This window comes from Carettochelys insculpta, chromosome 6, assembly GCF_033958435.1.
Source record: "Carettochelys insculpta isolate YL-2023 chromosome 6, ASM3395843v1, whole genome shotgun sequence".
Taxonomy (NCBI): domain Eukaryota; kingdom Metazoa; phylum Chordata; order Testudines; family Carettochelyidae; genus Carettochelys; species Carettochelys insculpta.
In genome coordinates this window covers 73,055,198-73,080,102 of record NC_134142.1, presented here as the reverse complement: position 1 = coordinate 73,080,102, position 24,905 = coordinate 73,055,198, and the positions used below count along the sequence as shown (strand labels likewise).

The 24,905-nt window shown below is 45.7% G+C and overlaps 1 protein-coding gene across 1 annotated transcript in view; it reads right to left on the bottom strand.

The window, feature by feature from the left end:
- SYT9 (synaptotagmin 9) overlaps positions 1 to 24,905 on the bottom strand; it is a 167,200-nt gene that overhangs the window by 78,228 nt on the left and 64,067 nt on the right. Inside the window, exon 3 of the mRNA XM_074998905.1 lies at positions 22,839 to 23,385. Coding sequence (XP_074855006.1) covers positions 22,839 to 23,385 — 547 coding nt within the window. The remainder of the gene's footprint in view (positions 1 to 22,838; positions 23,386 to 24,905) is intronic.

Here is a 24,905-nt window from a genome sequence, read left to right as displayed (position 1 = left end):
GCAGAACTATGGCTTTAAAGGATGCAAGCGAGGGAGGTAGAATCCCATTTAAGTAGTTAAGCAGCTAAATACTAGGTTTAACTGGTTAACCAGTTAAATGGGTGGGGGGCTGGGGAGGCCCCTGGCACTGGAGCTGCCTCCCCAGCTGCCCTGCTCCCCAGTCTGCTGCAGACGCTGTCTGCTTTAGCCGGGCTGGAGCACCCCTGCCTACCATGCTCCCACAGCAGATGGGGGCTGCTCCAGGCACAATGGATACTGTTGGAGGGCAGCAAAGCTCTGATGGATTGCTATCAGAGATGACAGGCGAGCATGGAGTCAAATTCTGGCCATGCATCTGAGCACTCAATTTAGCCCCAACAGTTCACACAACAGATTACAAAAATCAGATTAGTCATTTTTTGTCCTCTTATTCATCACAACCAAGCTGCCATCGCTTGATAAAAATCTCTTCTCTGCTACTTTCAGATGAATGGAACAGAGAATGGTTGAGCATTTGCTAAGGAGAGCTGTCCCCAATTACAGCTGTTTGCCTGAAGAAAAGGGAGTTTAATCAAGCAACTAAACAAAGGCACAATGAGGCTTCATTGATTTTAAATGTCGTAATACAGCAAACATGACTACAGCTTCTCTATCTGAGCTTATCACTTCACCAAAATACACGATGGCTACATCTACACTTGCATTCCTCTTTCAAAAGAGAAATGCAAATGAAGGAAATCAAAAATGCAAATGAAGCACTGATTTACATATCTCACGTTTCATTGCATAATCTCTTTTTGAAAGAGATTCTTTTGAAATTAAAAAAGCAGTATAGACATGGCTCTTTGGAAAATAAATCCCGTTTTTGTAAGAACCCTTCGTCCTAAAAGAAAGAGAAATGGAAGTGTAGACATAGCCGATGTCATATACCCTACAGACCTATCCCATTCCTTAGCTAGGCAGACACACTGAAGCCCCATTCCTACAAAAATACCCATGCAAACAGTCCATCAGCATTAGCGACATAATACATATAGGAAATTTAGCAAAATTGAGTATTATCTGGCAAAATCGCCTACTGTCTTTGAGAGGTTGTGGGCAGAGACAATTTTTTCAAGATGTGTGGCAATGTGTTTCCTAGACGTGCACAAGTGAGGTATAGGGAGCTCTTTACTGGAAGGTTTCAGGAAACTCTGTACTTTGTCATTCCTCAAGCTCATATCTTCTTCTGAATGTTTAAAACATGCATGCATGATGTATGCTTTGTAGTTGTAGTCGTGTTGGTCCCAAGATATTAGAAAGATATAGTTGGATAAACTTTTGTTGGTGAAAACAATGATAAGTTCTGTGGCACCTTATAGACTAACAGATTTTTTGAAGCATAAGCTTTTTTGGGCAAAGACCCGCTTTGTCAGATGCATGAATTTTGCTGGTGAGAGAGAAAAGCTGATCAAACCAGCACAAGCTTCCCAAAGACCAGGACACATCAACTCAAAGTCGCCCCAGATGCCACCAGAACAACAAATGTAAAACGTGCAGACAGAGACCTACAGTTACAACACACTTTTAAGATACATCTTCATGTACCTATCACATTATATACCTCTCCGGTGCCCAGTACATGCTATGTAGGTGACACCAGACAATCACTATGGTTTCAAATGAGCTCATGCAGGAAAGCGATAAAAACAAAAACACTCTGTCACCTGTGGGTGAACACTTTTCACAAAGCAGTCCTTGGGTATCTGACCTATCAAGGTTCATTCACAAAAGAATCTGCACAGCACTTTCAAACGATGAGACTGGGAGCTTAAATTCATTACTCTGCTAGGCCCTAAATATCAGGGCTTGAAGAGAGACCCTTGATTTATGGCTTTTTAAAACAACCTGTTACCCACTAACCCCCTCTTTTGGTCCTTTGACTGCAGAAGGATAATGGGGTGGCTCCTTAAGATGCGTACTAACTACTTCTACTAAACAATCTGTTCCACCTTTCCTTTAGCAGTGACATTGGGAAGGGCTATTTTCAGACCTGAAGAAGAGGTCTGTGTAGCTTGAAAGCTTGTCTCTTTCACCAGCAGATGTTGGTCCAATAAAAGATACATGCTTCAGGATTAATGATGTGCACTACTGAATTTAAAAGGTTTTTAACACGAGAGTTGTTAATCTTGGTCCTGATAGTGTCATCCCTTTGAAAAACTATGTACGTCAGGCTAAGGTTGCATCTGTCATTCCAATTGTTACTTCAGGGCAGTGAGTCTTCTGTGATCTTTCCCAGCAGAGCAGGCTGTGATTAACCAGGGTCATCCACACAGAAACACTGTGTCCTTGGCATCGTTCTATGGTGCCCCTCTCCTTGGGTGTTAATGGAACTGTGCTGAGCTTTCCACATCCTCTGGCTGCCTCAGGCCAACCTTTGCCAAAGGTTCCAAAGCAGAAGGAACCTTGAGTTTGAAGCTGTGGTATCTTTCTGAAGGGGTCTGTAGATCCTTGCATGTGCTGGTGGGTTTGGGGATATGGGGGAAGAGCTGCTGTTATGAGGCTGATCCTACTATTGTGTAGATCTGTGAGATTCTGGGTGGTCAATCAGGCCTTGAGTTGCTCCTTGCTGAATCTGCAACTGGGTTTTAACTGAGCAACTGCTTAAATATGTTCAGTTCTGATTTACGTTAACCCTGTCTGCTCTCATTTCCCCTCTTTTAAAATGTGATTCAATATACTGTGGCAGAGCTCCAACCACTCCCTCTGGGTGCCACACCACCCAATGGCCTTTTCACTATCTCAGAGGCTGACAAAGACCCTCACACAGCCTCTTGTCTTTCCAGAGACAAGGGATTCCACTGACCGAGCCGTTCTCATCACAGACAAGTCTTTAACCTGGGGCAAAACCCCTCCAGCAGTTCTTGCTCCCCCTTAATCGTGGCAGGGGCAGCCCTCTTAGGGCATGGGGACAGATGGTGGGAGCCCAGGCCCACCCGCTACTCTGGACTCCAGCCCAGGAATCCTGAATAGAGGCAGCTGATGGGGCTTCTCTTTTGTCCCAACTGCAGCACCCTTTCCCCTAGGCCACTTCTCCACCCACACCTCCCTACCCCCTTCATTCAGGTACCTGTTTGGGCTTTCCCCTTTCTCCCAAACCACCACTCCGTCAGCACTTCCTTCCACTACCTAGATGAGCCTCCCGGCGTTAACTGGCTGCAGGCATCTAATTAGCCTGCTGCTACAAGCCAGCTCTTAATGAGTCTCAGGTGCCTTCTATACAGGAAATGGGAACCACTCACCCAGCTCCCTGTGTATCAGCCCTCCATTACACTCCTGTAGCCCACTGCCTTAGGTCTGTCACAATACATGTTGCTAAAAGCCTCCTGGAAGAGAAGCTATAAATAGATTGCACCTGATCAGAATTTTCTAACACACAGGTGGGACAGCACGTCTCCTTCTACTGGTCCCCTCCCTGCTGCTTCCATTCTTTACCTGTTAACCTTAATACAGTTATTTGAAGGTGCTGCTCTGCTGCAGTGTTCTTTACAGCACCACCTCCTCAGTGCCACTACATTTTCCAGCGGCATGTCCTAGTTCACTAATGTGAGGTGAGCACTGAACCTCACCTTCCAAGATTCCCACCATTCACAGAATGGGCCTCTTTGAAGACCCAGTGAGATCTTGTTTGTAGACAGAGGTAGCACATGCTGAAAGGTATAACCTCATTTTAAGCACAGCTACAAGTTAGCCTGTTAGCATGCCACTATACTTGCCAACGTAACAGTTAGCGTTAAATAATTAATTATGTTCTGTATGGTGGTCCACGGTGGACAGCACATATCCTACTGGACTGGCATTGGAACAGAATCACAGAATCCTAGAATCCTAGGGCTGAAGAGACCTCATGAGGTCATCGAGTCCAGCCCCTTAACTAAGGCAGGATCAGCCCCAACTAAATCATCCCAGCCGGGACCTTGTCAATCTTTAGGGGATGGAGATTCCACCACTTCTCTAGGTAACGCATTCCAGTGCTTCATCACCCTCCTGGTGAAGTAGTTTTTTCCTAATATCCAACTTGGACCTCTCCCATTGTAACTTGAGACCACTGCTCCTTGATCAGCCATCTGTCACTACTAACAACAGTCTTTATCAAACCTCTTTAGAACCCCCTTTCAGGAAACTGAAGGCTGATATGAAATCACACGTCACCTTCTCTTACGCAAGCCAAATAAGCCCAAATTCCTCAGCCTCTCCTCCTAGGTCATGTGCTCCAGCCCCCTAATCACTGTGGACCCTCTCCGATACATCCATGTACTTTCTATACTCGGGGGCCCAGAACTGGATGCAATAATCTAGATGTGGCCTCACCAGTGTGCTCCTCCTAATGCACCCAAACATGCCACCAGCCTTCTTGGCTACAAGGGGACATGGCTGACTCATATCCAGATTATCATCCACTGTAATCCCCAGGTTGTTACTTACCCAGTTGGTCCTCAGCCTGTAACAATGCTTGGGATTTTGCTGTCCCAAGGGCAGGACACTGCACTTGTCCTTGTTGAACCTCATCAGCTTTCTTTTGGCACAAATTTTCTAGGTTACGCTGGACTCCATCCCTACCCTCCAATGTATCTACCTCTTCCCCTAGCTTCGTGTCATCCATAAATTTGATGAGGGTGCAATCCATCCCCTCATCCAGGTCATTCATAAAGTTGTTGAACAATACCAACCCTAGAACCAATACTTGGGGCACTCCACTTGAAACTGACCGCCAACCAGATGTCAAGCCATTGATCCCTACCTGTTGGGCCTGACCATCTAGCCAGCTTTCTATCCATCTTACAGTCTGTATAGCAAATCCATATTTCTTTAGCTTGCAAGCAAGAATATTGTGGGAGACTGTATCAAAAGCTTTGCTAAGTCAAGGTACACCACATCCATTGACCTCCTGATGACCACAGAGCCAGTTACCTCATCATAGAAGCTAATCAGATTGGTCAGGCACAACTTGCCCTTGCTGAATCCTTGTTGACTATTCCTGATCGCTCTCCCCTCCTCCAAGTGTTTCAGATTGGATTCCTTGAGGATCCCCTCCATGATTTTTTCTGGGGACTGAAGTAAGGTCTTTAGTTCCCTGGATTGTGCTCTTTCCTTTTTTTAAAAGATGAGCCCTATATTTGCCTTTTTCCAATCATTCGGGATCTCTACCAATCTCCAGGAGTTTTCAAAAATAATGGCCAATGGCTGTGCAATGACACTTGCCAACCCCCTCAGCGCTCTTGGATGCATTAAATCTAGCCCCATGGATTTTCTTTTCTAAATAGCCCTTAACCTGTTCTTTCCCCACTGAGGGCTGCCCACCTCCTCCCCATAGTGCATTGCCTAGTGCAGTAGTCTGAGCATCATGAATGGCTTAATTGTGAGACACTTTACACCCCACTACAATAGTGTGAAGAGAGTGTAAGCATAGAATCACAGAGCTGGAAGGGACCTCAAGAGGTTACTGAGTCCAGACTCCTGCTCCAGACAGGATAAACCCCAACTAAGTCATCCCAGCCATGACTACGTCAAGCCAGGACTTAAAAATCTCTAGGGATTGAGATTCCACCACCTTCCTTGGGAACGCATTCCAATGCTTCACCACCCACCTGGTAAAGTAGTTTTTCCTAATATCCAACCTACTCCTCTCCTTCTGTAACTTCAGACCATTACCCTTTGTTCTGCTGTCTGGTACCACCAAGAACAGTCACACTCCATCCCTTTTAGAACTCCCCTTCAAGAAGCTGAAGGCTGCTATTAAATCACCCCTCCGTCTTCTCTTCTGTAAACTAAACAAGCCCAGATCCCTCAGCCTCTTCTCAAGGATCACGTGCTCCAGATCCTCAATCACATTCGTTGCCCTCCACTGAACCTGCTCCAGCACATCCACATCCTTTCTATACTGAGGGTCATAGAACTGGACACAATGCTCCAGATGTGGCCTAACCAGTGCCAAGTAGAGGGGAACAACAACTTCCCTATGTCTGCTCAAAATGCTCCTCCTAATGCACCCCAATATGCCATTGGCCTTCTCTGCTACAAGGGCAGAGAGATTCCTTATTACTTTGCATGATCCATCTGCTTGTTCATGGGAGAGGAGCCACTGCATGGCTGTTACTCCCTCTGCAGATGCACAGGGGTAAAAAATGGATGATGGAGGCAAGACTCTGTATGGTACCTCATGTGCACCAAGGAAGTAATCTGTGACAGTGATACAGCAGGGTCGACATCCACTGCGGGCCTTGGGGCAAGGTGGGAGGTGGGCTCAGCTCTGTGCCCCCAGAAAAGTTGGGGCCAAGGGCGGAAGGGGCAGAGCCTGTGCCATTTAGGCCTTAGCACTGCTAAAATCACAGTGCTGGCTCCCCTCACCCTCACTGTCACATGGAGTGGCCAGCAGCACTGTCGTGACACTTCAAATTGTCCTGGAGTTCAAGGCTCCTTTGAAATGCTGGGCTCCGTGGCAACTGTCCCTTTGATTCCAGGTGCTGGCGGGCCTGCAGTGGCACCAAGTCTGCATTTATATTGTCTTCCCCCTGCCTAGCAGCAAGGGAAGCACCAACCAGGAACCAAATTGCAAGTCATTTTCTTTCTTGGTTTGGGTTCTGGAATCTCTTGCTCATCATTACGAAGAGCTCTGAATTAATAATATATAATTAGAACAAAAATGCGCCTATTGCTCCCTATGTCTATGAAAGGTTAGGGAAGAGTCAAAAAAGAATAAAATTTGAACACCAGAATAACCAAGACATCGACTGTACGCAATTGAACTTAAATCTTAAATCTCTAAATAAGTCTATTTCATGGAGGGGGAATAATGGCTCTGATATCTTGTATGGATTAAAGACTAAAAATAGCTTGAGGTATTTCAAGTAAACGTACTATATCCAGTTCATAGGAAGAAATCAATTCAAGTTTGTGTCCAGATATTGAAACTGAATCTTCAGAACAGTGATCTGTCCAAAAATCTGATGAATTCTCCAGCTATTTAAACTCTTTACAATATGCTCAACTGAAAAGCAGCAGTGTGAGACGTCTCCTAACTGCTTAATAATTAAATAAGTGTTGGTTTGAAGTGGCTTTTTTTACCCGGCCGGACATGGGTTTTAGGTTTGAAAGCTATAACCTTGTGCAAATATGAATATGAAAAATCCAGGTCTACGAATAACTCAACAGCTGCCCTGTAATGGGCTCGGCCAGTGGTGGGCATCCCCTCTGGGCAATGCACACCTCCACACCTTGCCCCAGTCTGCGTACGGCCTACCTTGGGTCCGGCGGCCGTCCCTCCAGAGTCTTGTCTACTTTAACAGGAGTGCTAGCCAGCAGTGTGCACACCCAGACCCTGGTTCAGGGCAGGGCAGCAGGCAAAAAGTCAGTGTGCCTGGCCTTGGTTCAGGGCAGGATGCCAGGCAAACAGTCATCAAGCCCAGCCCTGGTTCAGGGTGGTGTGGCAGGCAAACAGCCAGTCAGTCCAGGCCTTGGCAGCAGACAAACAAATAGCTGCCTAGGCGACGTGGCTTGGGAGCAGCGAGGGGCTGCCTCTCCCGGGGTGGGGTAGAGGGGTGCAGGCCTTCCCACTCCACTGAGTCCCACCAGGGGACCTAGCGACAGCTCTCACCGTGACCAGGGTAGTGGGGATCCAGGCCACAACACGCTACCATGGGCTCAGATGGAGCATGCCACAGGCCACTTCCTACCCCCACCTCCATCAGTGTTTGGTCCCACTCGGAGTGCTTGGCCAGCTCCAAGAGGCGGGTCTCCTCCAGGTAAGTAGCAGTGGGCAGGTCTGGCCAGTCAGACATCTCCTCATCATTTGGGTAGTGTGCCAGGGGCAGGACAGTGGGCTCTGGCAGGTCCAAGGCCTCGGCGTTGGAGGCAGCAAGCAGCACTCCAGGCCCGTGCCCGTCTGCATTCCCAGGGTAGCTGGCCATGGGCAGGCTCTCCGGCTCCAGCAGGGCCTTGGGGCAGGGGGTTCACTGCAGGCCCAAGGGCCCTGGTAGGTCAGGACAGTCTGGATATCTGGCTAACGGAAGGCTTGGCTGCAGCCCTCCGGGTTGGTCAAGGCAGCTGGCCGGTGGCTGGCACCAGCCTGGCAGTCTGGCCCAGATCCCCCAGCTCCAGCTTCCAGGAGCTGGTCAGAGGCCTCTGCCCTGCTCAGAGGCCAGACTTTTGATGAGTATCGAGCCCCACCCCAGGTACTTCCAGCCCCAGGTGCTGCTCTCTTGAGTGGGGTGGGGAACAGGTGTTCTGGGCCCACCCACCAAGGTCTCTGAGAGGCCTCCTCAGCTTCTGAGTCAGGGGAGGCCACTGCACCTCGCTACACGCCCACTGTGTACAGCAACACTAGCTGAGGCCACCTTAGTATAGCTGCATGAGGTCCACACCCAATGACCCCTCTAATTTTTCTATCCATGGCCAGAATAATTTTTGTTATGTGCACCAAGGCACATGGGGATGTGCACCCTGAGTAGAAAAGCAAGCCGCCCACTGTGGCTGGCTGTGGGTGCTCTGCTAATCATCTGCGTGGCACCTGAATCTCTTCTGGGCAGCCATGCAAGTGCTCAGCTTGCAGGGAACATAGGTCACAGCAAGGGGACAAGCTCTTTTGCTTACTTGGTAGAACTGCTGCCTATCAATTACAAAATCATTAGGACAAATTCCCCCCGCTACACATGTGCTGTCTTATTAACATCTTTGAGGTTGTATGGTAGAATTGAGGGCCAGTTTAGGTTGATGGGGTTCAAGTTTTGGCTGCAATTTATTTGCAACATGTACATACAAACACGAAACAGTTAATTTACTTCCTATAGTGCAATATTGAAGGCTGTCAGCAAATAGCATCTTGCTTTGTTTCTGTAGAGAAATACAGTATTATAAGCGCATCTTAGACTGAACAGGTTGAGGAGGAGGTGGGAGAGAGAATGAGAAAAAAAGTTGTGGACTACAGAAGTAGCTAGATCTTGTTTCTGTACAATAACTGATAACTGAGAGAAAAAAGACTGAGGAATCAGCTAGATGGGTAGGGGAAGAAGTAGTGCAGGAGAGAGAAAAAAATCTCTGCACATCTATCCCCTTCCTTCCGCCATCTAGCTGATTTCTCAGTCTTTTTTTCTCTCAGTATTTTTTCTCAGTTTGTTTTCTGAGACCCACTGTCCATGATGAACCATGGGATTAAAAAACCCTACAAAATCAACAAGGAAGATCCACTCCTGGAAAATGACCATGCTTAAAAACATGAACACTGTAGAAAGAACACTTTGTAGTGCTCTGTAGTGGACATGTAACAACTGCCCATTGTGCTAAGTGTGAAGGTTAATTGAATGTTTTCCTATCCACACTGAGTTGATCCTTGCGCATCCTGCAGGATTCAAGCAGCTTCAGTTTTTCACTTTTTTATTTTCTTATTTTTTGGCTATGAAATCATGCACTGCACAAAAACTTCGCTGACCCTTTTAGTTCCTTGGGATTAAGCAAACACAGGCAGTACAAATAGTCCCTCACAAGTAAGAGGTGATCACTGGACTTGATTCTTTTGGGGTGGTTTTCTTCTTTTAAACCATTAGTCTTTAAAAACAGAAGCGTAAGTTAACATAAATATCCCATGATCTATTACCTGAAACTTATTTAAACTCTTCCATTTTACAAGTACATGTATATTGTTGGACTGTGTCTTGTTTAGCGAGGCCTTAATATGCACAGCGATGAATACATGCAGATATTTTGTTATCTGTGGTTGTCACAAAACTGGAATTATTTGGATAGTTTGAAAAGTGTTGTAGTGAGAATGAAAATATAAAGCAGTTTAGCCCTAGTGAATCAAACTTGTCTAATCAAAAAATAAGTGACAGGTTTTTTCACAGCCTTCTGGCACATTTTTAAGTCACAAAATAATAATTTACAAATTTAGCTTTTTACTGCCAATTTGCACCTTCAAATTGGATAGTCAAATGCCTACAGGTCCACTTTGATAACTGATTGTTCCAGTGAAACTGAAGGTTGGGTGGTTTGAAATGTCTCCCTAAAGGCAGCGTTGGTTTAATATATTAGATATGGCCTGCATCATGAGATTGGATCTTCTACTGGCAGAACTCTGCTTGTGTTTCATGTGTCTAAGGGCCATGACTCTATAAAACAGAGATGGGGCTACAACCTAACATTGCTGGGGTTTGAATTAAATCTGGAGCGAGAGACATATTTTGTTCCTGGTTTCACTGTTGCTATACAAATCCTAGCTCAACCATTCTTAACCTCGGCACAATTAAAATCCAGATCTGATATTTACACCTCAAGCACATCATTTCTATATACAAAGCACTGGCAAAAATACCTCAAATTTAAAAAAAAAAGGGCTGAAGTATGTTGCCACATTGCAGATTTTTAACCACCCCAGGATGTACTGTCAGTATCCTGGGTTGTAAACTGCAGCGGGAAAAAGGCAGCACTATAGTGGATTCAACCTGACATACAGAGTAGGAGCTCCCCAGTTCCAGTCTTACCTCTGCTATTAACTCACTGAGCTGCCTTTGGCAAGTTACTTACCCTCTCTGTGTCAGCTTCCCTTTCTGCAGATTGGATATGATATTTACCAACTTCCTTCAAAGAATGTTTTTGATTAGTTCTTGCTTGTACAGAGCTTTACAAACATAAATGGCATCTGAACCATAAAATGTCATGTTATTACAGGTAGAACTTCTCTCATATGGAACCTTTGGTACTTGATTGGTGCCATAACAGAAAATTTACTGGACCACAGGAGGTCAATATTGTCTGGCACATTACACTCATCCCCCGCTAAATGAATACTTTACCTACGAGTACTCACCTAAACAAAGGACACATACACTTACCAACCCACTGTAGTCTGACACCTCCCACCAGCCCCGCACAGCCAAAATCACCACAGCCTGACCCACTCCTGCCAGCCCCGCAGCCCCAAACCACAGCAGCCTGCCCCCCCCCCCGCTAGCCCACACACCCAACCTGCAGCAGCCTGAACCCCCTTCCTGCCTGCCCCACGGACCCCACACACCACCATTTGTTTGGGAGACAAATGCAATTTTGAATTTCTGGAAGCCTTGCAGATTTCCAGTTACAATTCAAAAACTTACACCTGTAACTGTTTTCCACAAACAGAAACCACAGACATAATTCAGACTTCAGTACTTCCACAGTAGAAAGAATCTGAAAATATGTTCTCATTTACCCTTAATTATAACGATTATTTATATGTAGTATGATAATGCCCAGGGGTTGCAATAATTAATCAGGACCCCAGTTCTAGAGGCTGTATCTACACTAGCAAGTTCTTCCAAAATATGCTTTGCAAGTAGGGGATCTTTCAAAATATCCCATGGATATCCCACCTTCTGAAATTGCTCCTCCATTCCTGTTTCAGGAAGAGTGCCCCCTTTCTAAAGTCTTTCAGAAGAAAACGTGTGTAGATGCTCCGCAGACCGCTCTTGTGAAAGAGCAGTCCTCCACGGTGCTGGCCAGCTGGAGCGCAGAGATGCCCCTGCCACCACAGGCAGGGCTCTGTGGTCTCTGTGTCTGGCTGTGTTTAAAGACAGGAAGTTGAGAGTGTGCTAGCAGCAGGGAGGACACAAGCGTCCTGCAGCACGCCCTCCTGCCAACACTCCAGCACAGCTAGCCACCCCACCACACCCATGGCCAGCACCCAGGACCCCCACAACCCCTCCCAGAGGCTCCCCCCTGAGCCTGCCCAGGGCTCCCAGAAGCTGAGCCAGGGCTGAGAAAAGAGGGCCCCATCTTGGACCAAGGCGGAGCTGAAGGACCTCCTCGGATTGTGAGGGGCATGAGGAGGTCCTCCTGCAGACCACTAGCCAGCACAGGAACACTGTGGCTTTGGGCTGGCTGTGCATGGGTTTGAGTGCCCGGGAGTACCCAAGCTGCATGCTGGGCCAAGCAAGGTCGAAACTCAAAGAATTGCAGCAGGCCTACTGCCACACCCATGATGCAGCCAGAGACTCGGGCAGTGCTCACCACCTGCCCCCCCTTTGAGCAGCTGGACAGCCTCCTCGGGGTGAAGGAGGCAGCCCCGCCAGTCGTGGTGGTTGACACTGCCGGGCCGGAGCCCAGGATGGAGCCAGAGGACCAGACAGGACCCTCAGGTGTCACCATCCCCTGGCAGCTGGAGCAGGTGGCAGAGCCCCCAAGCAATGATGAGGTTCCAGTGACGGCACCCCCCGTCATCGTAATCCCATCCAAGTCGTCCAGCCAGACCCCCTCCACCTAGGCCTCCCCTGAGTTCCTGGAGGGACCACCAGTAGGTGCCAGGCATTCCTGATGTCCCAGGGCAAAGGGAGGGGCACCCGCCTCTGCCACAGCCAGCAGCGGGCTGCTCATGTGGCCACCAGCCCCAGCCCAGACACACACTGGATGGCCGCGCTCTGTGGGCCCCAGAGAGGGCCACGTGTGACACTCAGCACCCGCTCCCGTGGACAGCACTGCAGGCTGCATGCCCAGGGAGGCAATGAGTGGGGACCTGACTGAACCCAGCACATTCCCCACACATACAGGGACCCTTCAGCACCCGGGATCCCATAGGGCCCCAGGGCCATTGGACAAGGAGGCAGAAGGGCCTCTGGGGGCCATGGGTACAGCCCCCAAGGCAAGGTCCGTGGGACTGATGGGTCATCCCTCTCTCTCCTTCTGTCTCCACAGCACCACCAACCAGGGGCTGGGTGAGCCCCATCCACGGGCAGAGGAGCCACCCAGCAGCTGGTGGAGATGCCAGAACACCCCCACCTCCAGCAACTAGGGCCTGCAGCACAGGCACGTGCTGGCACCACCATGGGGAGGAGGCCACCGCCACCCAGTGGGACCAGAACAACATCCTGTGGGAGTGGCCAGTGATAGAGCAGGAAGCCTGGGGTTGAGTGGCAGGCGCCCTTGATGCCCTCATCCGGGCCATGACGCCCACCTGTCCCAGCCTCCTGCTCCCTTGCCAGCCCCCTCCCCACATAAGAACATAAGAACAGACATACTGGCTCAGACCAAAGTCCACCTAGCCCAGTATCCTGTCTGCCAACAGTGGCCAATACCAGGAACCCCAGAAGGAGTGAACTGAATAGATGATGCTCTCTCCCCTGCCATCCATCTCCAGCTTCTGACAAACAGAGGCTAAGGACACTATTCCTTACCCATCCTGGCTGACAGCCATTAATGGATCCAACCTCCATGAGTTTATCTAGCTCTTTTTTAAACCTTGTTATAGTCCTACCCTTCACGGCCTCCTCTGACAAGGAGTTCCACATTTTGAATGCGTGCTGTGTGAAGGGGAATTTCCTTTTATTTGTTTTAAACCTGCTGCCCTTTAGTTTCATTTGGTGTCCCCTAGGTCTTATATTATGGGAACAAGTAAATAATTTTTCCTTGTTCACTTTCTCCACATCACTCATCATTTTATATCCCTCTATCATATCCCCCTTAGTCTCCTCTTTTCTAAGCTGCCAAATCCTAGTCTCTTTAATCTCTCTTCATAGGCAACCTGTTCTAAAACCCTAATCATTTTAGTTGCCCTTTTCTGAACCTTTTCTAATCCCAATATATCTTTTTTTTTAGATGAGCAGACCACATCTATACACAATATTCAAGATATGGGCGTATCATGGTTTTACATTAAGGGCAATAAAATATTCTCCATCTTATTCTTTATCCCTTTTCTAATGTTTCTTAACATCCTGTTTGCTTTTTTTGGCTGCCACTGCACACTGCGGGGATGCTTTCAGAGAACTATCAGCAATAACTCCAAGATCTCTTTCCTGCTTAGTTGTAGTTAAATCAGCCCCTGTCATATTGTATGTACAGTTGGCATTATTTTTTCCACTGTGTATTACTTTACATTTATCCACATTAAATTTAAATTTGACATTTTGTTGCCCAGTCATTCGGTTTTGGGAGGAAAGGAACTTTGAAGTTGTGCGAATACTTTGAAGTGCCTGTGGCTGCCCTGCTTACTGCCACTTCGAAGTTAGCAACGTCAAAGCTTGCGCAGTGAGAATTATGCTAATAAGGTGCTCCATATACAGCTCAGCACCTCATTGCTATTCACTGGTGGGGCTCGTTTACATGCCCCTTTTGTGTTAGTGATGGGTTAACCATATAGAATACTCTTACGGGTACCAAATATCTAGCATCCAATTACACTTACCATACCCAGAGCTCAAAAATAACAACATTTGAAAGCTGAAAAGATATAATCAGTGTCATAAGTACTCTCTCTTGTCACAGAAACTTATTACATCATTTAGAAATGTCTTCTAAGCTTAGGTGTGATTGGTGACAGTATTAGTTTATCAAATAGCTGTACTCTGAAAAATAATTAGCATTATTTAACACTAAAGCAGGCAGATCAGGAAGAGGGAAGCCATGGTATGAGACAGGGCTTCTTCTCTGCCAGAATGCTCCAGAATGGCATTCTGGCGCCTTTTTTCAAAAGCCAGATGGGCAGCAGCATTCAACCCTATTCTGGCCCTTTAAGAGCCATTTAAAGCTCTGATATAGCTGCCTCTGGCTGACTCCTCCTCTGCTCCCTCCCCGCTCTGAAATGCCAGCAGAAGGTAGCCACGTGGAGGAGTCAACGGCAAGGTAGGGGGTGAGGAAAGGTGGGTGAGGGACTGGTGGGAGCAGGGTACAAGCCAGGGGGCAGGTTGTGGCCACATGAGGGAGGTTAAGTTGTAGGGGGTGTGGGACCACACAGGAGGTGACTCAGGAGCTGCCCAGAGGGTAAGCTGCCAGGGGTAGGGCGGCACAGCGTGATTAGGGCCCCACTGGGGGCCTAACTGGACCCTGCATTGGGGGTTTACTTGAACCCTGGCAGAGGGCAGCTTGGGCCCCAAATGGCAGGTGGTTAAGATGCCAGGAGCTGGTTAGGTCCCCCCCCGGGGGTGGTTTGTGCCCTGCATGGGGGGCAGTTAAGCTGCCGGGGGAAGAACCTGGGTCCCACTGGGGGGCAGCTTGAGCCCCCTCTGGTGGCAGTTTAGGCCCCACACAAGAGGCAGTTAAGCTACTGGGAGGGCAGCTTGGGCCCAACTGAGGCGCAGTTTGAGCCCCCCGGGGGCAGTTTGGGCCCCACCAGGGAAGCAGCTTGGGACCTGATGTGGGTGGTCAGCTTAAGCCCCCTGGGGGCAGTGTGGGCCCTACACAGGGGGCAGGTAAGCCACCAGGGGGCTAGGTTGGGGCCCCACCAGGGGAGTAGCTTGAGCCCCCGTGGGGGTGGTTAGAGCCCCAATGGAGGGCAGCTTGGGCCCAACACGGGGCAGCTTTGGCCCCTGAGGGGGGCGGCTTGGGCCCCGCAAGGGCGGGGGGTTAAGCTGTTGGGGAGGTTGGGCATTGGGGTGGGGAGAGCAGTTTGGGGCTTGAGTTCCACCATCTTTTTTTCTAGAAAAAAAGCACTGCCATTAGATGATACAAGAGACTGTTCCTGTTGTGTATTGTGTTTGTGTGTCCAGCTCCTAGAATTATACTAGTTTCTTTTAAAATTTACCTGTCTAATAGGAAGACTGATGAACAAAAGCAAACAGGCAAGTGCATTCATTATTACTGTGCCGTTGTATGTTCAGCATCTAACAACTACTAAATTGTTTATCAGACATCTAAACATGCCTAGTTTCATACCTGGTAAACTTGAAGCACCAAGCCCTAGCTTTAAATAAGTTATGTAGTTTGCATTGCTCAAATTGCTTAATTTATTTTGAGATAACTTATTTTGAACCTGGTCCAGGCTACACTTTTCCAGAGTTTAAAATAAGTGCTTATTTCGAACTTCCCAGTAACCTTTGTCTGATGAAATACTGCAAAAAGTAGCCCTGCTATTTTGTGTGCACTGTTTGGCTGCATGGTTGCTATTTTAATATGCAAATGTATCCCAAAATGAAAACAGTTGCGTAGCCTTAGTCCAAGAATTTAAGTCAGAATATTCAGAGATGCTCACGAGTTTGGTGTGTCCATCTTGAAACACCCGTGGCCTGAATTTGAGAGGTTCTGAGTGTCGGCTGCTCCCACTGATCTCAGTAGAAGAAATGGGTACTCAGCATATCTGAAAATCACATCCTAGTTGTCTCAAGTTCGGCATCCAGAATAAAGGCCTGTGTGGATGCACATCATGAACAGAAACACATGCTGTCCACTATGAGTGGCTTTGGACACTCTGCTAATCAGCTGGGCAGCACATGAATCTCTTAAGTGCTCAGTTTACAGGAAACACTGCTCCCCAGTTCTAATTTGTGTTCTGTTCTCAAAGAAAGAAGATAATGGAAGGATCTGCTGCACAACAGAGTGACAGGAGTAAAGCCTATAGGTAACCAACATAAGTCATCATGAAACAAAAATATTCACAGTAGAAACTGGTTCATCCAAGATTTGCAATCTTTCTGTCTGCCTGTATGTTCAGTAGGGAATTTCCTTGCCTTTTTTTTCTTTTTTTTTTTTTTTTAATTCTCTGGTACACAGCATGTCAGTAAGTGGCTATTTAGTACAGGTTGGACCTCTTTCATTAAGTACCCTTGGGACCTGACTGATGCCAAATGAGAGAATTTGCCAAACTACAGCAAGTCAGAATTGTCTAGACGCATTACCAACACTTCCACGGCTTAACGGGCTCTCAGAAGACACTGAGGCTATGTCTAGACTGCAGGCTTTCTGTCGACAAAGCTTCTGTCTACAGAAGTTTTGTCAATAGAATGCGTGTCCAGACTGCAGATCTGTCCAAAGAGTTCTACTGGTTGTGAGTGTTCTGTCAACGTCCCTGTACACTTTGTTCCATGAGGAAGAAGGGATGTCTCAAAAGAGGAGGATTTTCCAACATTTGGCCCCATGTGGACTGGCCAAATATCCAAAAAGCCTGTTCTAACAGAACCATCAGCAAAAGATAAACAAATGTGTTGTGCAATTTGTTATCTTTTGCCGACGGTTCTCAGCAATCTAGGCATAACTTTAGGTGTAAACTACAGCTAAATAAGCACAGAATACAAAGAGCCAGGACTGGTGGCTGTAAACAAACTTTACGGGACCATGGCAAACTTGGCCCCACCTATCATAACTGGTCATACAGCTAACTAAAAGCATGTTGAATTACAGCTGTTGCCAGATAAGAGAGTGCTGGACTAGAGAGGTTCAACCTGTCTTTCATGGAGAAGGTGATTCTTATCTATGCCGAATGCTGTAACATGGGGTTTCATATTTTCTGCTGTTAAATTAATTATTTTATTGTGAAGTGTAATATATTTTCTCACTTTTCCTGAGGCCTATGCTACTCCTGAGGAGAAGAGTTTGAGGATTATACTTAGTGTGGGGTGGGCATGGGGGTGGGCACCAAACAATCATGCCCTTCGTCCCTAAAACATGCTGCTGGTCTGTGAACATTTAAAAAAGTCTTTCGGATACAAACTTCACAAAGGCATTAGGTCCACCAGTTAGCCCACCTAAAATTAGAGATGACAGCAACACCTTCTTCTCCATCCTAATGGTTACAGATCAGACTGACTTGCCTGACAGAGTCTTAGGTACAAAAAAGCTAATCAGACTTGCTTTCACGTTCATTTACGGTTGATCCACTTAATTACACCCTCCATTGAACACCCAATTGCGGGTGCCTGTACAGCAATCCCTTCCACTTCTCTCTGGCTGGAAAAAGCAGCATGACACAAGAAATTCATCTTTATGCTCAGAGGGATTAAGATTAGAAGAACTGTCGTTTGAATATCAGATTGTTCTCTGCTTGGAGGCAGTGCTCACCATCGAATTCTTCCACATGCTGTGGAAGCGCTTTATGCTACCATATGCATATCCAACCCTGCTAACATAATGCATACAATGCTATTAGAAAGAACTCTCAGTCTGGGATGGTACTAATCCCTGGAAGGAGAATTGAAGCTACTGTGCTTCAGTGGAATTGTAAGCTTTAAACCTTGTTTGAGAATAGCAAGTAGACACATTGATGATATGGTCTAATGGGTGAATCAAATGGTTTTTTTGTGACTAAGGTGATTTATTTTCCTGTTTAATCTGCAATATTCACCTGAAATAGACCATTTTGTTAGGTGTTCAGTAATAACTGATTACTGCATAAAAGATTTAATGCACTACATTACATGAATGTGTGAAACCAGACTAGAACATAACAAAACAGGGGATTATATCAAATAATGGGACATGGGGTGCCTGGCTATATAATGGAATCAGGAACAGAAATAGATGTACTTCTGCTCAGATGCAATACAGTAAATCCTCAAAATAAGCAGCTTCAAATTGCATGTAACTCACATTAATGCAAGTTAAGCACAACTTCAACCGGCTCTGCAGCTGTCAGCCTGCCTAGCTGCCTGCAGCTGCAGGCAACTAGGCAGGCTAAGACTCCCTTCTCCTTGCCTTCCACCAGCTGCATGGCTCTTCCTCCGAAAGCAGCACCACTGGGGGAAGGCCAGGAGAAGGCTTTTGGCCTGCCTAGCTGCCCCCAGAGCAGCTTCGAGTTGGGCTTAACTCACATTAAAGTGAGTTACATGCAACTTGAAGCTGCGTATTTCAAGATTTGCTGTATTGTGTCTGAGCAGAACTGCACCTACTTCCATTCTTCATTACATTATATAGCCAGTGGGCAGCTAGGCAGCCTAAAACCCTTCTCCTTGCCTTCCCCCCATGGCGCCACTGTCAGGCTGACAGCCATGCAGCTGCAGGAAGGCAGGGAGAAGCCAGAAGGCTGACCAGCCCTGGTGGCACGTTCAGTTTCCTGGGTCTAGAAAGCTGTGGGGAGCAAGAAACAGAGCGGCAGCCTGGCTCCTGGCTCCCCTTCACTTGCAGAGCTGGGAAAATGACTAGGGCAGCAACCTTAGTCAGTTTCCTGGCTCCAAGGAGTGGAGGGGAGCCGGGAGTCAGGCTGCCCTGGTTCCTGGCTCCCCTCCACTGGCTGGAGCCAGGAAAATGACCACGGCTGCTGCCCTCATCAGTTTCCCAGGTCCCACAAGCCCAGGGGAGCTGGGAACCAGGTTGCAGCCTGATTCCCATCTTCCTCCCAACTTGTGAGAAAATTTGAGTTACGTGGGGGTTGCAGGACACATCCCCCACATAACTCAAGCGTTTACTGTACTAGAACTGTGGGTAACTTGGCAAGTTTGGTTGCATAATGCTTAGATCTGCTCTTTTGTTGGGTTCTTTGCTGATTCATACCGTGTGAAAGCCCACAGATTTTAATGGTGTTACACTGGGTGTAAATCAGCATCGCTGGTGGTCCCTTTAGAATTCGATGTTTGCTAAAACACTAAGAAACTCAAAATTAAACTGCTGCCAAAGTTGATGTGGTTCCACCTCAAAACCATTATTTAACTCGGGTTTACTTGTATTTCAGCTTAGCTTTGCTTCAAAGGTTCATGAACCTTGTCCTGTGTTCAGATTTGTGATGAAGTTACGTGACTTTTGTACAGTTATGTTGAATTCACAACAGGATTTTACATTTTGCTGCCAGTCCATCTGGCAGCTAGGAAGCACAGAAAAAAGAGTGAACTCAAATTTGCAGTAACTCAGTCCAACTTCTTGAATTATGCTGGGTTATTTTGTCAGTTTTTAATGGGGCTAACTCGAACATTTTTGTAAATGTTAATTGGAGAATAAAGTGCTATTGAACATTATTTACAAGAATCCCTTATCTAGAAACTAATAGTACCTGAAACTTTAAAAAAAAATCTGTCAGGGATGGTGCTTGGTCCTGCTAAGAAGGCAAAGGACTTGACTTGATGACTTCCTGAGGTCCCTTCTAGTTCTATGAGATGTGTAATTCCAAATATTATTATTATTATTATGTTATTCTCTCCCTTGGTGCCCAGGGGAGGGTTTGGAAACTTGTGTCCTCCTGCGGCCAACCCAGCAGACAGCTCTGGGACAGCTCCTGAGGATGGCAGAACCAGCTCCTACCTCTTCACTGCTCAGCTCCTAACTGAGCTAGGTTCCCTCCTTTTATTCTCCCTCCAGGCATGGCATTGGCTGCAGGTGAACTGGGGCAAGGGTAATTGGGCAAAAAGGCCTTGATTAGTCCCTGCACTGCCAGGCCCTCCTCTCACTCTTTTGCAGCCCTCTTCATCAAAATGAATTCCATGACCTTTGGTCTGCTTGGATAAACGTGTTCCACTGCAGCATTTCCCAACCAGAGGTGCATGTACCTTTGGGGGTACACCGAGGTCTTCGAGAGGGTACCTCAACTCATCTGGATATTTACCTAGTTTTACAACAGGCTATATAAAAACACTGGTACCATCAGTACAGTCTAAAAGTTCATTCAGACAAAGGCTTGTTTCTACTGCTTCATATACCTTAAGCTGAAATGTAAGTACAATATTTCTACTCCAATTCATTTATTTGATAATAAGAAGGCAGAAAGTCAACACATTTTCAGTAGTAGTCTGCTGTGATGTTTTGTATGTTTCTGTAAGTAAGTAGTTTTTAAGTGAGGTGTAACTTGGTGGCATGCAAAACAAATCTGACCCCTGAAGAGGGTACAGTAATCTGGAAAGGTTGAATGGCACTTGTTTCGAGAGCTCAGATTACTGTAGGATCACACTTCTCAAATTTCCAAGATTTCCAAGACCAGCATCTGATGAAGTGAGTCTGTGCTCACGAAAGCTCATGCTCAAAACTTTTCTGTTAGTCTATAAGGTGCCACAGGACCCTTCGTTGCTGTTACAGATCCAGACTAACACGGCTACCCCTCCAGTAATTCTCAGCTGGTGATGCACATACTTGCAGGGGAATGTGAGAGAAGTATAGAGGCATTTAATATTTTTAAATGAGTACTTTATAAAAAAAAATAGTTGAGAAACACTGTTCTTCTGTACTCTGAAATGCACTCTGATGTGATTCCAAGAACAACACAGATGGTTCCATACCTCAGACCCAAATCAGAACGCTTGGAACTCCAGAGTTTCAAAAATTGGAGCTCAAACACAGCAGCAATATTGGGAGGGGGCTAGGCCACACGTTTCCTTTGTGTATACTCATGCAAGCTTGGGAGTAGAGGCAAAAGAAAGAGCAGGAGATGGGGGGCTGAGGAATGGGCTTGAGAACAGGTATGAACCACTGTACTGCCTCGTCTGGAGCCAGCTGCTGACCTCCAACCATTCCAGCCAAATCTTACTCTCTCTTCTGTTCTTTTACCTCACCATTCAGATGGGGTTTTTGTCCCAATCATCTCCTGCTAGGTGCCTAGTGCAAACCTCACAGATAAGAGAGTTTAAAATAATGAGAGCCAGTGTGAATACAAATATTTCCAAAACAAAATCAAGAACAAAAATGACTGCAGTTCTTTTAGCTGTATGGCCAATAAAATGGCACACTGGCCAGTTATAGAACAGAAAGATTAAAGTGCTGACTCAAGAAAGCATCCCAGTTTCAAATCACAGCATTGTAGTACTGCAAGGGGCCTCAAGAGGTCAGATAGCTCTGTCCCCTGCACCCTTGGCAGAACTAAGCATCCCTGACAGGTGTGTGTCTAACCTGCTCTTACAAATCTCCAATGATGGAGCTTCCACGACCTCCCTCTGCAGTCTATTCCAGTGCTTATCCACCCTGACAATTAGGAAGTTTTCAGAACAGCTTTTAGTCCATGGTTAACATCAATCATGTTCGAAGTCAAAAGGAACTTCAAGAGGGCTTCTGGAACAATCTGTATAATGGGGATCCTGAGACCCATTGAACCTGACGGTAAACTTTATATAATGGAAACTACTTCAAATTGAGATGCATGACAGAAAACTTAGTTACAACACCTCTGACTTTAGGCACACGCTTAAACGTTTCTAAGGACTGCAGCCTAAATGAATTGCACCCTTTTGCTGTAACTGTCTTCCTGACACCACTCGGTAGAATTTGCAAAACCACAGTTCCATAAAACAAATGAAATATTTATTGGCTTCTGGAACCTTGTGGGCTCTAAAATGCGCATGGCTCTTTTTTCCACTGGAGAATGCTTAAATCCCATTAACACTAATAGGAGGTTTAACTATGCCATGAGAGAAGTGGAAAGCCTTTGGCATATGAACGTATTGTCTGTTTTGCAGGTGGTGTCCTGAGAGTATTTCTATGTGGACCCCAGTAACACAGGTTGTCAAATAGCAGGAATATTAGTAGATTATAGCAAATATGTTGCCATGCTTCAATTTTTAATAAAGTTTCCTGCAGAAAATGCCCCTAGTAGGACAGCGCTATACAAATGTAGCATCTTTGACTTGCCTCCTGGAATGTGAACTGAAATAGTCTCTGTATGGATTTGAGTTTTCATATCCTATGGGACATCTTCAAACTTTCTTTTCTTTTTAGGTTTTGCCTACTAACTGCTGGAGCTAACTGTGAAGTCGAATATTTCCCCTTGTTTGTAGGTGCAAAGTCAGCTGGCTCTGTCAGAATGACCTGCTGTGGGAGGTTGATGAAAGCAATGCAAAAGTCTAAAATTTCTAAATCGAGACCAATAGCACCCTGCAATACATATGGAAAATAATGCAAAACACAGAAAAGCAGAGAGAGAAAATTAAAAATAATATTCCCCGGGTTAAAAAAGGGTTAGAGAACAGATTTTTGTGGCTTTTAACCCCTACAAATGAGATAATGATTAACCTTCAGTAGTTTCAGCATAAAGGGATATTTCTAATGCTATATAGTAAAGGTAAAATGAAGACATTTCATAAACTGAGGTCAAATACTGAGAGAGAGAAAGAGAGAGAGAATGAAGTCATTTTCTCCATAAATCTACCAGAGAGAATTTTTATCGCCCATTAAAATTTTTTGAGGGTATAAATTATTAAATTACTGTATAAAATCTCAAAATGAAAAGTTGTCATACTCACATTGGTGACATACTCAATATCCCTCCAAATATTACACTCCCTGGGAAAGTCTGCCAAATCTAAAAAATCATCCACTATCACTTGGCCAATCAAGTCATGCCTGGAAAATCTGTCAAAGTCATACACAGAGAAGTGGAGTTTTCTTGTGGTCAGATCGTTGTATGGGACAGGAAATAAAAAAACTTCATCGAACACTGGGTTTAGGGTCTTTCTGTGCACTTTAGTCTGGTGTTTGGTTTTTCTGTCTGGAAGCAAATAGATCTTTACATAGGGGTCTGAAGTTCCAGAAAAGTCTTTTGCTGGCAGATTGACAGCTTTGTGAATCTTCACAATCAACTGCTCTAAGTCGCAATCATATTTCAGAATGAAGTTGAGTTTCCCACAGGCCTTGCTGTTACTCCTCCGGCCATCATCAGTATCCACTGATCTTTGCTTGTACAACTCAGGCTTAATGCGCCCAATCCCAGTGAACTGCTCCTGTTTTTGAAGCTGCTGGATGTTGAAATCAGGGTTGGAGAGATTGAGCTGTCTTCGGATTGAATTGTGCCTGAAGGGAAAAAATGACAAAAACTAAAGTGATTACATTGCTAAGTGTTATGTGAGTTTGGTCTGTAGATAGAATCTATTACTTGATCTCATTTGAATTTCCTTAGATGTGATTTTAGATTGTATGATGTGATTATTACTTCCCACATGCCTTTAGAGCACAATATCTGTTTTAATGTGTAGAGGCATACTTGTATTAGCCAAAAGTTACAGTAATTCTGTATCACTGGGCTCATAGTGCTTGCATAATTTTCAGTTCCTATACTTTGAGATGGCAATAAGCACTTTACAAAACTGGTTGAAATGCATAATTAGGGCCCTACCAAATTCAAGATCCACAGTCAATTTCACAGTAATAAGATTTTTAAAATAGTAAATTTCATTATTTCAGCTATTTAAATCTTAAATTCCAAGGTGTTCTAATTATAGGGATCCTTACCCAATGAGGAACTGTGGAGGGGGAGAGGTGATGGTGTTGCAAGGTTATGGTGGTGGCGGCGGCGGTGGCGGTCATAGTACTGCTTCCCTTGATTGTGAGCTGCCGCTGACAACAACTCTGCCTTCCGAGCTGGGCAAATGGAGAGAGGCAGCTACTGACTGCAGAGTTACCACCACAGCAGCGCAGAAGTAAGGATGGCACAGTATGGTATTCACTGTAATTGTGTATGTAGCCCATAAAGAAAATGGATCAAATTCTTGCCCGCTGTATATCCACAGAGGCCAGTGGACATAACTACATCAGAGATGAATTTGTCCCCCTAAGCGCAATAATTTTAATAAATAATGCTACTTAACATTTGCCACTTTCAAAGTGTTTTATATACTGAGCCAAATCCCTCATGCAACTGAAAGAATAATTGGTCCCATTAGCTAAGTAGTATCTTCTGCTGACCTTGCAGAGTGATGGCGAGTGTGGCACACTGGAAAAAGATATTTCCCAACATCATTATTTGCTGGTGGAACCTACTACTGGGTTCACAACCGGTTATTCTAATTTAAATGGTTTTGCTGCCAGTTCCTATCAAGCTAGTATGCCTTCTAGAACTACCAGCTGATGTAAAGAGTGCTTTAGGCATACTTAGAATGAAACAAAGCCTTAACGTCATTGCTCTTAGGAGAGAAAAAAGCTACTTTTAGTTTCAGTCCACTGAGATTTATTATCTAGACTTGGTTATTGTGACTGAAATTTCCACTCCACAAGAAGATTTGCAGAAATAAATTTTTTAGTTCTTGTATTGCAGCTGGATGTGAAATCTGGATTACATAAAACCCTAGTCCTGTATGAGTTGGATTTTACAATTCCCCCAATTAATATACAGCAATCACACAGCATATTGTAGAAATAAAACAAGGTGAACATAAAAAGGAACACCTGGGAAACTCTTAGCATAGGATTAATCCAAAACTATTTATGCTGAATATAACCAGCATCATTTTCTCTGCCGTTACCATTTCCTGTAAGTGTGTGCATTACAAAGTATCATCTCATATAAGCCATCTAATTATTCTCCCTTGCTGCAT